The 14,184-nt window shown below is 39.8% G+C and overlaps 1 protein-coding gene across 1 annotated transcript; it reads left to right on the top strand.

Moving 5' to 3' along the window:
- The first annotated feature begins 3,193 nt into the window (after nucleotides 1-3,193).
- Nucleotides 3,194-13,092, top strand: tax1bp3 (Tax1 (human T-cell leukemia virus type I) binding protein 3). The gene is made up of 4 exons (XM_034179736.1): nucleotides 3,194-3,390; nucleotides 5,914-6,033; nucleotides 8,328-8,405; nucleotides 11,158-13,092. Exons 1-4 carry the CDS (start codon nucleotides 3,325-3,327, stop codon nucleotides 11,314-11,316), a joined length of 423 nt encoding a protein of 140 aa, XP_034035627.1. The 5' UTR covers nucleotides 3,194-3,324; the 3' UTR covers nucleotides 11,317-13,092.
- The last annotated feature ends 1,092 nt before the right edge of the window (nucleotides 13,093-14,184 follow it).

Below are 14,184 nucleotides of genomic sequence, written 5' to 3'. Positions count from 1 at the left end.
TTCTGATTCTGTCATGTTCTTGTGATTGTTTTTTTTTGGGGGGGGGGGCTGAATTTTGTTTTGGTATGATCTCACCACAGGACATCTTTTTTGAAAAAGTCTTGAGCTCAAGCAATTTAAAGGAGAAATATTATACAGAGATTTTCAGCAAAAACAGTGTCTAACCAACACATAGTTACATATATGAGCCAAGAACACTCGATGTGACTCATGTGAGTGCTCGTGCTTTGTACTTCTCACTCTCAAACGTGATACATAGAGCATGTTTGAGTCCAGATATGGGCCTGTGCGACATTTCACAGGATTCAGAAAGTATTTCAGCCCTGAGTTTTGTAGTAGTAGAAGACTTTCTGTAAGTTTAGTCTCACCATAATTAATTGTTGAAGGTACTGTAGATAAAAACAATTTCCACAGTTGAATGTGGATGGCAGACATGGAGTGTTTCGGCTCACCTCACAGCCATGCCAGTGCGACGATTAACCCAAACTGAGTCCGACGATGGACCCAGACTGACCCAAATATGACTAAATGAAGCACTTTTATTTATTCTCATAACATCAGATATCAAAGTTCAGAGTTCGTTGTATGTCCCACCCCCACTCCCCAACAATTGCCAGTACTCACAAATGTACTTTAACATCCCTTGTTTATTGTTTCAGCATTCTGAAGAGGCAGCGAGACAGAGGGAGGGAGAGAAAGAGCGCTGTCTATTAATGTACAGTTTTGAGAATGGAGTGTATTTCCGAAAATATTTAGTCATATTTGGGTCAGTTTGGGTCTATTGTTGGAGTCAGTTTGGGTAAATAATGAGGACAAACCCTACTGCATCTGTTGAACTTTGATGCACCATGACTGTGTAATATCCCACAGATGTCTGCCACCTGCTGGAGGGTTAGATAGTGCAGCAGATAAGTGAAACAAGGATCTCAGTAGCTGGAGAAGGCCAAGGGGATGTCCACATTTCACGTGGCTGTGGTAGATAGATGGTTACTTTAGTGATGTGGAAATAACCCGGTTGTCTGCCTGAGTGGTTGCCATCCAGGACCTGGGGCGGTTCCGTGATGGTGTGGAAGCAGCAAAGCGCATCATCAGCGCATGCTCTCAGACTTGACTTTTCAAAATCAGAGCTGTTGTTAATAAGTTTTTTGTGTGCCTGATTCCTTTTTCTTCCTGTATATTTTTACTGTGAAAATGTCAGGCCTCCTGTTAGTCAGTCCAAACAAGTCCAAATGTCTTTGGACAAGTCCACACATCTTTGTCTTTGGATTAATCCATGCCTGGAGGCAGTATATTTAAAAAACAAAAAAACAAAAAAAAAAACAGCGTCTGTAGGCATGAACGTGTAGATAATTATTGTGGTCCAGCAACACAAGCACCCACAATGTACTACAACCCCTGGCAAAAATTAAGGAATCACCGGCCTCGGAGGATGTTCATTCAGTTGTTTAATTTTGTAGAAAAAAAGCAGATCACAGACATGACACAAAACTAAAGTCATTTCAAATGGCAACTTTCTGGCTTTAAGAAACGCTATAAGAAATCAGGAAAAAACGTCAGTAACGGTTACTTTTTTAGACCAAGCAGAGGGAAAAAATATGGAATCACTCAATTCTGAGGAAAAAATTATGGAATCATGAAAAACAAAAGAAGGCTCCAACACATCACTAGTATTTTGTTGCACCACCTCTGGCTTTTATAACAGCTTGCAGTCTCTGAGGCATGGACTTAATGAGTGACAAACAGTACTCTTCATCAGTCTGGCTCCAACTTTCTCTGATTGCTGTTGCCAGATCAGCTTTGCAGGTTGGAGCCTTGTCATGGACCATTTTCTTCAACTTCCACCAAAGATTTTCAGTTGGATTAAGATCCGGACTATTTGCAAGCCATGACGTTGACCCTATGTGTCTTTTTGCAAGGAATGTTTTCACAGTTTTCGCTCTATGGCAAGATGCATTATCATCTTGAAAAATGATTTCATCATCCCCAAACATCCTTTCAATTGATGGGATAAGAAAAGTGTCCAAAATATCAACGTAAACTTGTGCATGTATTGATGATGTAATGGCAGCCATCTCCCCAGTGCCTTTACCTGACATGCAGCCCCATATCATCAATGACTGTGGAAATTTACATGTTCTCTTCAGGCAGTCATCTTTATAAATCTCATTGGAATGGCACCAAAGTTCCAGCATCATCACCTTGCCCAATGCAGATTCGAGATTCATCACTGAATATGACTTTCATCCAGTCATCCACAGTCCACGATTGCTTTATTTTAGCCCATTGTAACCTTGTTTTTTTTCTGTTTAGGTGTTAATGATGGCTTTCGTTTAGCTTTTCTGTATGTAAATCCCATTTCCTTTAGGCGGTTTCTTACAGTTCGGTCACAGACGTTGACTCCAGTTTCCTCCCATTCGTTCCTCGTTTGTTTTGTTGTGCATTTTCGATTTTTGAGACATATTGCTTTAAGTTTTCTGTCTTGATGCTTTGATGTCTTCCTTGCTCTACCAGTATGTTTGCCTTTAACAACCTTCCCATGTTGTTTATATTTGGTACAGAGTTTAGACACAGCTGACTGTGAACAACCAACATCTTTTGCAACATTGCGTGATGATTTATCCCTCTTTTAAGAGTTTGATAATCCTCTCCTTTGTTTCAATTGACATCTCTCGTGTTGGAGCCATGATTCATGTCAGTCCACTTGGTGCAACAGCTCTCCAAGGTGTGATCACTCCTTTTTAGATGCAGACTAACGAGCAGATCTGATTTGATGCAGGTGTTAGTTTTGGGGATGAAAATTTACAGGGTGATTCCATAATTTATTCCTCAGAATTGAGTGAATCCATATTTTTTTCCCTCTGCTTGGTCTAAAAAGTAACCATTACTGACTGCCACAATTTTTGTTCCTGATTTCTTATAGTGTTTCTTAAAGCCAGAAAGTTGCCATTTGAAATGACTTTAGTTTTGTGTCATGTCTGTGATCTGCTTTTTTTTTCTACAAAATTAAACAACTGAATGAACATCCTCCGAGGCCGGTGATTCCATAATTATTGCCAGGGGTTGTAGAAAATTCCATATAGAGGATATACGTCATAGACAACTTGATGGGGTGTTGGTCAATAGTTAAACACCGCCCACCCAGGCTACGCCGTGCTTTGAAACCATCCACTCTAATCTGCAGGGAGGTAATGTGACGTCATGTGGGAAGCCTTCGGTTTTTTTGTTTTTCCTACGGAGCGTCCTGCTGTTACTTCTGAAGTTAATCAGTAAAATAGAGCTCCAGTTTTGACGTCAACTGCTGTGTTTCGTTTAATTTTCTGCGTTATGGAGCAACAACATTCCAACTACCCAAACTCTTTCAAACCAGGACAGCCTGTGACTGCTTTTGTGGTAAGTTTGTTTGCGGGGTTGTGGCCGTTAAACGCTACTTATTGTTCATCTTCTGCTCCTGTAAACTACACTTTGGTTACTGTTGTAAACAACAATAATCAAAGCTTTTCTTTGTTTCTTTTTCGATTATGCAGTCTGTAGGTGCAGATTTAAACATAATGTGAAGCTATGTCGCAAAAAGCGTTGAGTGAAATACCGTGAACCAGGAAGTGTGACCTTGAAATGTGATACTCTTAACACGTTTCTTTTAAAAATGTTAACTTGACGTGTTTATTAACTACTACAGGACATTAAGAGAGAACATACGTCGGCAAAGGCCTAACAATCCTCTCTTTATTTACCCTCAATGGAAGTACCACTGGGGGCGCTGTTTCACCGCAGTACATATTCCAGTTAACTCAAAGAGACGCTTGGGTGGGAGACGGAAAAAAAAACACACAAAACAAACAAAACTCTGCATGTGGTTAAAAATTTACTAAGGTTTTCCTTGATCTATCCTAAATCTTTCCTCAAATTAATCAAGGCAAGATTTGAAGGTCAGTTTTATAAAATGATCACTGATGCATTGTGTTTAGACATGGGCAGTGAAGGAGTGCAGGGGTGGATCCAGACTTTATTTGGTGGGGTGGGGGGACTGATTCAACGCAGTTGGGCAATCCGCTCATTCATGGGATGACAAGGTAATGACACCAATATAAAAAAAATGCTAGTAGTAAGCAACTCTTTCCATTGTGAATGTTAACATACACACACAAAAAACTCAAATATTTATTTTATAGACAGCCATAAAAAATATAAAAACTGGTTTGCATATACTTGCTGCCAATTATGAATTGAATACACATTTATTCATATGTGAACTTGAGTTACTCTTTCCTACTTCCCTAGTCTCTCTTATCACTCGTCCATGATGCAGGGTTTAGTCCGTTTGTGATCAAAGGCAAGATGATGTAGACCAGGGGTGCTCAAGTTCGGTCCTCGAGAGCTACCTTCCCGATACTCTTAGTTGTCTCCCTGCTCCAGCACACCTGAATCCAATGAAAGACTCGTTAGCAGGCTTTTAATGAGCCTTTCATTGGATTCAGGTGTGTTGGAGCAGGGAGACAACTAAGAGTATCAGGAAGGTAGCTCTCGAGGACCGAACTTGAGCACCCCTGATGTAGACAGTTGGCTTGATGGTTCACCACACATCTTTGACTGACTTCTTGTCTTAACTTCTCAAAAACAAATGAAGAAATTGACTTGTGTTTTTTTGTTTGTTTGTTTTTTAATCTGGTTTGAGATTGTGCAGTAGGTCAAACCTTGGTCAATTAAGGTACTAAGGTCATGACCTGGACTTCAGTAGAGGGCATTTTAAAATATGTAGTGACCAGAAAAATGTTTCCAACATCAACCGTTGGTAGAGAAATTAGAAGAAACTAACCAGTGAGTTTTTTGATACATTTGCCAGGAATCTCCAAAAACATTTGAATCTCTAATAGTATCATACAGATCATAAATGTTTATTCTACTTCTATGGACACATGATGCAGTGTTTAAAAAAAAAATAAAAAATCATATTGTTGAACACACTGATATATGTTCATCTTTTTTCAGTGAAAGATAATGACTAAGAAATTGTGACTTACATCAGGTTATGAAGTTTTCTCTTGTTTCCTTTTTGTCCTTTTGATTTCTTTTTTGTTCATATATTTTTTCCTCATTTCTTGGGGGGTGGGGAGATCCCTGGATCTTGTAAATCCCTTTGGCTGATCCCTTGTTTTCACTCGGGGTCGCCACAGCAGATCCAAAGTAGGTCTACATGTTCATTTGGCACACGTCTCACACAGAATGCTCTTCCAGACACAACTCCACATTAAATAGAGAAATGTGGCAGGGGTGGGGTTTGAACTAGGAACTTTCCACGCAGAAACCAAGCGCACAAACCACTTGGCCTACACTCCTGCCCCAAAAAGTTACAAAGTCGCTTAAGTATGTTGCACTAAAACCCATGGAAGTGATCAGGTATTGATTTAATCACTGATCTACTGGTTTGTTAGCAACCTGTTCTATCCCTGAGAAGTTGCGTGTGTGGAAGTAAATTGTAAAGTCCGTATGGGTTGGGGGCATTACAAAGCTCGTCAGAATAAGAAATGACAGAATCAGTGGAACAACAAAATTGGCAGAGACATCTGAGAGAGTGCATGAGAGTGTACTGAGGTGGTTGAAATAGATAAGCTATATGTTCATTAATACCAGAGTCAAATGTGGTGAATTAGCCACACCACTGACAAAATGGTATCATTCACACAGAAACATTTGCTTTGAGTCCTACTGTCAGTCAACCTGCCCATCTGTTTCAGTGCCGTTTGGATTTTAATTAAGACGAAACGATAATATCAGCCATAAGCAGCAACATCAGTATAAACCACATGCAGTCTTAAGTTAAAAACAAAACTTAAACCAGGACATGTTACATGTTTTTATGTTGTACTAACTGAAAACTTTATTTCTCTCCCCTCTGTCAAAATCTTTGCTGAAAAGCAAAAAATTGAAATACACAAATTGTGGGATGGACCTAACCTGATTCTGGGCTTCAGTATTGGTGGAGGAATTGACCAGGACCCTATGCAGAATCCCTTCTCTGAGGACAAGATGGACAAAGTGAGTAACTGAGAATTATCCAATGATGTGATTATACAGTAATACATTATGTTCCTTCTATAAACAAGAATGGAAACTGTATCCTGCCAGCTGTTGTAGCTTTTTCAGTTTTATCAGGTAGAACTTTTTTAAACTAGTTTTTAGTTGATTTTTATTAGATGGATTGGCTGTAGCTTGATCTAATAAAACAAACTACGAGGTCTGTTAGAAAAGTATCTGTTTTTATTTTTTGCAAAAACCTGATGGATTTGAATCACGTGTGCTTGCATGAGCCAATCTTGAACTTTCGTGCGCATGAGTGAATTTTTTCACTACTGTCGATTGCGTCATTTGCTGGTAATCAGCCTTTGTGTGAGGACGTGTGTAGTCTCTCGTCGGATTTTCTTTGTAAGGAAATGGCGAAACGACTGGAGCAGCGCGACTGCATCAAATTTTGCCAGAAACTGGGCGACAGCCAGGTGGAAACCATTCGGATTATTCAGACTGCTTTCGGTGACGATCCTATGGGCATCACACAGATTAAGGAGCGGTACAAAAAAGACAGGAGGCAGAGCTGGAGGTAGCAGAGCTGAAGATGTTGAGATTCTCTTTGGGAGTGACAAGAATGGACAGGATTAGGAATAAACATATCAGAGGGACAGCTCAGGTGGGACGGTTTGGAGACAAAGTCAGAGAGGCGAGATTGAGATGGTTTGGACATGTGCAGAGGAGGGACCCAGGGTATATAGGGAGAAGGATGCTGAGGATGGAGCCACCAGGCAGGAGGAGAAGAGGGAGACCAAAGAGGAGGTTCATGGATGTGCTGAGAGAGGACATGCAGGTGGTTCGTGTGGCAGAGGAAGATACAGAGGACAGGGTGAGATGGAAACGATTGATCTGCTGTGGCGACCCCTAATGGGAACAGCCGGAAGACGAAGAAGAAGACAACCGGTTTAAAGACGGCCGCACAATGGTGGAGAGCGCGCCGCGCTCCGGTTGGCCATCGGTTGGATGAAAGTCATATTCAGTGATGAATCTCGAATCTGCATTGGGCAAGGTGATGATGCTGGAACTTTTTGTTTGGTGCCTTTCCAATGAGATTTATAAAGATGACTGCCTGAAGAGAACATGTAAATTTCCACAGTCATTGATGATATGGGGCTGCATGTCAGGTAAAGGCACTGGGGAGATGGCTGTCATTACATCATCAATAAATGCACAAGTTTATGTTGATATTTTGGACAATTGAAAGGATGTTTGGGGATGATATCATTTTTCAAGATGATAATGCATCTTGCCATAGAGCAAAAACTGCAAAAACATTCCTTGCAAAAAGATGCATAGGGTCAATGTCATGGCATAGGGTCAGTGTCAATGAGCAGATCTGATTTGATGCAGGTGTTAATTTGGAGGATGAAAATTTACAGGGTGATTCCATAATTTTTTCCTCAGAATTGAGTGATTCCATATTTTTTTTCCTCTGCTTGGTCTAAAAAGTAACCGTTACTGACTGCCACAATCTTTTTTTTCTTGATTTCTTATAGTGTTTCTTAAAGCCAGAAAGTTGCCATTTGAAATGACTTTAGTTTTGTGTCATGTCTGTGATCTGCTTTTTTTCTACAAAATTAAACTGAATGAAAATCCTCTGAGGCTGGTGATTCCATAATTTTTGCCAGGGGTTGTATTGGTTCTTTTGATCTTTCACAAATAAGGGTGTAACGATTCGTTTGAACAATGATTTAATTCGTGGTTGCCGATACAATTCAAGAATAATGTTGGTTGATTTTAGAACGGGGTGGGCAACTTGTTCCAGAAAGGGCCAAGAGGGTGCAGGTTTTCTTTGCAGCCACTGACTCCACCAGGTGATTTCACTGATTATCACTTTTAGCAGATGGAATCAGTTGCCCCCACTACCCGAACCCGGAAAAGCGGTTGAAGATGAGATGAGATACACAAAACTGTCATCTGTCAGTGCGGTACCAACACAGTTAAAAACAACAACACACCTGGAATGAGCTTATAAAAAGAAAAAGTTGATTTCTAGCCAAAAGGGAGAAGGTGTTTTCCATCTTACCATGTCTGCCTGCTTTAACCACATGTAATGAGCCAATTGAGTGGTTTTATTTATTTATTTTATTCAGCTGCCTATCGTTTAGCTGAACACTCCTAACTTTGCGAATCAAGTGTAGACTGAACAGGCAGAAAGTGAAAATTTGCTGTATTTAGTATCGCAAGGATCAGGCATGATACCCATTTTAAGTGATATACAGCTCAGAACATATATACATATTAAAGAGTGTTTTTGTTCTCTGAAGGGCATCTACGTGACCAGGATTACACCTGGAGGACCAGCAGATGTGGCAGGCTTGAGAGTCGGTGACAAAATAATGCAGGTGTGTAATGAAATTATATCTAGCATTTTGAATTGACAGGAAGGTGGTATTCTGTACTAAAGGCCCTGTCCCACTGGCGTTTAGGAGGATTTGCGTATGGATTGCGCACAAAATTGGCCCATATTCGCCAAACATCCGCAATATCCGTGTAACATGCCTGTATGAGTCAGCCGTCATCCGATCACGCCTGTGGTCATCCGCAGAGGCACGCATGTCCGCAGCCAGGGTTTTTGAGTAGCTCAAAAATCTGGATGCGGATAATATCTACCTTACATGCTTAATTCATACACAATACATACTCACTCTATGCGCTGTATATCTGCCGTTAACTGCTGATATCCGCAACTGACGGGGATTTGCGGCTTGGCAGCGGATTGGGACAGTGTGTAAAATAGATATATTGCGTGCCCATCATGTCCACATCACAAACTAAAATAAGTTGTAGCTACTGCATACAGATTGGCCACTAATAAAGTGTTTTTATTACATCAGCTTTGCAGCTGATTTGCGGACAATCTGTGAATGCATAACAAACGCGTCACGTAAACCCAAAGTACCACATGTGGCAGAAAGCGACATACCTGCCAATCAGTGCCGGTCCGGCTGTGTAGATCCACAAAGACGTAATAGCTGCTGCAATCCAGGACTTTTATTTAACACCAACAAAAGGAAGAGTTGCTATTTAGCCACAACTCACACTGGGGGAAAAAAAAAAACACCGTCTCACACCCCGAGCGGCTTCCCCCCCCTCCCGCTCCCCAAACTCATGAACAGTTAACCCTCGCATGACAACACTCTGTGATCAACTTGTCCAAGTCCAGCACTTGCTCCAGAGGCTGTATTGTTGGTGCGAATAGTGATGCCGAAAGGAGCGAGTGTGCTTATTTTATGACTGCAATGCAGATGCTGTGCATGCGCAACACGTGCGCGATGCATTCATAATACGCCCGTAATACTGCCGTGATAAACTTTGTGTCGGATCAGTTTCCTCACTACATGCTTTATATAACCGTTATTGTTCATCATATATTCGCTATATATTATTAAATATCCGTAATTCATCCGTAAAAATCCGTAATTCATACTGGGACATTTGCCATTTTTGTTGCGGACGACAGTGAACGCCCGCAATTTATATACTCAATTCATGCACAATTAATCCTTTCCCCAGTGGGACAGGGCCCTAAAATATGACATATATGTAGTTGTAGTGCCCATCTTGACCTCAACCCAAGGTCAAGATGAAATGAGATCATTTATAAAATCACAACAAAAATGACCAGCTTTACAGAGTTTGTGTTATATACAGTGAATCCAGAAAGTATTCATAGCACTTCACTTTTTTCCACATTTTGTAATGTTGTAGCCTTATTCCAAAATGGACTAAATTCATTTTTCCCCCCTCAAAATTCTACTCGCAACACCCCAGAATGACAACATGAAAAAGGTTTCTTTTGAAATTTTTGCAAATTTATTGATAAATAAGTAAATAAAGTCTTCTTGAATATGATGCCACAACTTGGTGGACCTATCTTTGGGCAGTTTTGCCCATTCCTCTTTGCAGCACCTCTCAAGCTCCATCAGGTTGGCGGGGGAGCGTTGGTGCACAGCCATTTTTGGATCTCTCCAGAGATGTTTAATCAGATTCAGGTCCGGGCTCTGGCTGGGCCACTCAAGGACATTTACAGAGTTTTCCTGAAGCCACTCCTTTGATATCTTGGCTGTGTGCTTTGGGTGTGAGGTCAAGAGCGCTCTGGAGCAGGTTGTCATCCAGGATGTCTCTGTACATTGCTGCATTCATCTTTCCCTCAATCCTGACTAGTCTCCCAGTTCCTGCCGCTAAAAAACATCGCCACAGCGTGATCTGCCACCACCATGCTTCACTGTAGTGATGGTGCCTGGTTTCCTCCAAACATGACGCCTGGTATTCTCACCAAAGAGTTCAATATTTGTCTCATCAGCTCAAAGAATTTTGTTTCTCATGGTCTGAGAGTCCGTCAGGTGCCTTTTGGCAAACTCCAGGTGGGCTGCCATGTGCCTTTTGGAAGGAGTGGCTTCCGTCTGGCCACTCTACCATACAGGCCTGATTGGTGGATTGCTGCAGAGATGGTTGTCCTTCTGGAATGTTCTCCTCTCTCCACAGAGGAATACTGGAGCTCTGACAGAGTGACCATTGGATTCTTGGTCACATCCCTGACTAAGGCCCTTCTCCCCTGATCACCCAGTTTAGGTTGGCAGCCAGCTCTAACAAGAGTCCTGCTGGATCTGATCTTCTTCCATTTATGGATGATGGAGCCCACTGTGCTCATTGGGACCTTGAAAGCGACAGAAATGTTTCTGTACCCTTCTCCAGATTTGTGCCTCGAGACAATCCTATCTTGGAGGTCTAGACCATTCCTTTGACTTCATTCTTGGTTTGTGCTCTGACATGCACTGTCAACTTATATGTAGATAGGTGTGTGCCTTTCCAAATCATATCCAACCAACAGAATTTACCCCAGGTGGACTCCAGTTAAGCTGTAGAAACATCTCAAGGATGATCAGAGGAAACAGGATGCGCTTGAGCTCAATTTTGCGCTTAATGGGGTCATTATGAGGTATTGTGTATAGAATTTTGAGGAAAAAATAATTTATTTCATCCACTTTGGAAGGTAACATAACAAAATGTGAAACACTGTGAATACTTTCCGGATGCACTATGTTTACTTTTTGCGCTTTTGGTACAGTTGACAGTTTTATTTCTGTCTCCCAGGTGAATGGCTGGGATATGACCATGATGACCCATGACCAGGCTCGAAAAAGACTAACAAAGAAGAAGGAAGAGGTGGTGCGACTGCTGGTGACAAGGAAGTCACTGGAACAAGCTATCAAACATTCTATGTCCGGTTACTACGAAGAGAAGCAGTCATAGAAATCCACGCATTAATGCAGCAGTAACTGGGTGACCTGTAATGAGTCTCCCACAGATGGAAAAATTGTAACCATGACCTTTATCACTACATTGGATGAGCCAGACAGCACACATCTTACACTGTGTAAGTGACATATCCAGACAGCGCAGTGTGCACAATCACTGTGTGGACTCGTTCATCTATGGGAGGAGTGAATTGAGTGAGCTCACTGCACAAGATTAAATTTGATCAAAATCTGTGGAATTAAATAAAAAAAAAAATCCTTCATGAGACTAAAATAGAATAAATAGATTTTTGTACTTCTGGAATGTAGTTACTAACACAATATGAGGAACAAACATGCTCCCGGCATACTTTCTTATCAAGAGGGCTGTTTCAACTAATCAGGCAGCCTTATTTTCTTTTTTGGGGGGGATAAATTTTCATATTTAAAGTGACGTGTGTGAAAGTGACAGCTTTATTATTCAAACCACAAAAAAAACACTTTTTTCACTGTAATTACTGTGTGGTTTGTTTATGCGTGGCTGCACATATCACTTTTTTTTTTAAGTTGACTGCAGCACTACAGTTTTGTTTTTTGTTTTTTTTTCTTCACTTAGTAGATATTTGTCTGATGTTGGCAATCAGTTCTTTGGGAATATTGATTAATTTAAGCTTCTTTTTTTTTAATAAAGGTACATCATGAAAAGTGGTTTTTGTGTGCTACTGGCCAAAACTTGGTTCAGTGCTGAATACGGCACATTACATTTCTTAAAAAAAAAAGCTTAGCACACGTGATTCCTGTCAAAATTGTATCCACAACACGCCCTGCCAAAGTAAACACCATGGCTGATTAGTATATGTAAAGCAGTGTCAGTAATTTTTTTTTCTTCTCTTTATTAGCAGAGGCTTTGTACATCCTTCAGTAATCATCTTGTAGATACTTGTTTGCACTATTTTTCATGGTTTTGTTGATGTTGTGTTTGGGTTTGAGGTCCATCCATCTTCTATTTGGTATTGACACTGTTAAGTAGTTGACTTTGTTTTTCTTGCATGATCTGTGTTTTGTGTAATTCAACACAATTTCATTTCTATTCCCTCTGTTATTGGCTAGATCGCGATGAAAAAAAGCTAAGTTAGTAGCATTTCTGTACTTTTCTATTTGCTATTTATTACTCTGCCAATGTCATGCTAAAATCCAGGATTTCAACCTTAAAAGATGCTGCGGTTGCCCCCCCACCCCCAAATGTGTTTGCTGTCTGTCACTCTGGTAAGAAATAAGATTCAAGATGAGAAAATCAGGTTTACCCAAGCTACAAAATATTGTTTGCTAGCTTGGATGTACTGTATGCAGCAGCTTTACGTTAATTAATTCCAAATATCGAATCAAACTGTCTGTGCTTTCAATGTGTTGTTACTTTGACACGTGATTTACTGTTTTTGATACTGTACAGATTGTATACAGTTGCCTTATCCAGGAACAATATTTTGTTCTTGAAATGACACATTGCAGTAATTGGTGCTGGACTGTTAGTAACATTTGATGGTAGCATTGATTTGGTATGAAAATCTTTTTATATGTGTGTTGTATGATGATGTTACACACTGATTAGTTTTATAAAAAGCCTTCCAGAAAGAGGAAAACCTGCATCTATTAACAGTTTTGCTGATACAGTAATCAATATGAATCACTCTTTTTTGACAATGCAGTGTTGGATAATGTTATATAATCTGTTTTACCCCATTTTGAGCTGCAGTGATTAATCAGTTATTAAATTAACCATTTTGAGACTTCATTAATACTTTTGAGTCTCTATTTTTATTAATTATATATATATATATATATATATAGAGAGAGAGAGAGAGAGAGAGAGATAGTGTGCGTGTTTAATTACAGCACCTGTAACACATTACGAAACAAAAAAAATTTAAATTAATCCCACTTAGATCCATTTTGTTTTGATGTCATTTACTTGGTCTATAAATAAAGATTTTTGTACAGACACATTCTGCTTTTGGTAATTTTGCCAAATCTGCCCACTCAGTGCTTATTTGGTTTGGTTGTGTGTGTTTTTTGCACACTTCTTGCACGGTTCTGTATATATGGTTATTTTTAATCAACTTATAATTGCCACCAATATTTCTGTTATTTGATGGTGTATGTCCAAGTTATTTGTTAAAAGCAGAAATCTATAGGTGTGTAATTAACCTTTGCAGAAAACTGTTTGTGATGCCACTGCATGAAAATGTCACATCATTCAGAGTGAAGTGTGACTGAAAGTGACTTCTTTGCAGTAATGTGATCTATTTTAAATAGGGCCAATGACAAATAATGCTATTGGCACATCCACAGACGTGAGGAATACGAACAGCCTTGGTGTTTCCTGCTGCTCATCTCCACACATACTTCAAACACCTGTTAAATACTGTTCTTACAGAAGGAACTTGCTTCAGTGTATGTTATCGACATATCCAAAATGTGGGGGTCATGTTAGTGGTGATTTTGCACTGACACACTGGTTAGGCTTTAACAATGGTTAATTAAACACTACATGGAGTTTTTATAGGGTTGAAATGGTGTAAAAAAGTTTTGATTTTTTTACATTTTTATCCAGATTTTAGTGTTCAGTGAACAGGTTTGAAAATGAAATGCACCAAATCACTTTTTATCTACCTTTTACACTTTTGTGTGTTTAATATTTAATGTTCAACGTCTCTAAAATTCCACAATTTATGTAGTTTTTTTCCACAGATATTCTCCTGATTTAAGCAAAATTAATAAATAAATAATTGGCATGTTAGGATTTTATTGTAAAATAAGTACTTTTTATGAAAAAAAATATTTGAATACAAGACTCAAAGGTATTGGTAGATGTTCTGGTTGTAAT

The sequence above is a fragment of the Thalassophryne amazonica genome, chromosome 10, assembly GCF_902500255.1.
Source record: "Thalassophryne amazonica chromosome 10, fThaAma1.1, whole genome shotgun sequence".
In the NCBI taxonomy this organism is placed as follows: domain Eukaryota; kingdom Metazoa; phylum Chordata; class Actinopteri; order Batrachoidiformes; family Batrachoididae; genus Thalassophryne; species Thalassophryne amazonica.
The sequence above is the reverse complement of the archived record's forward strand: the minus strand, read 5'-3'. Positions and strand labels throughout refer to the sequence as shown.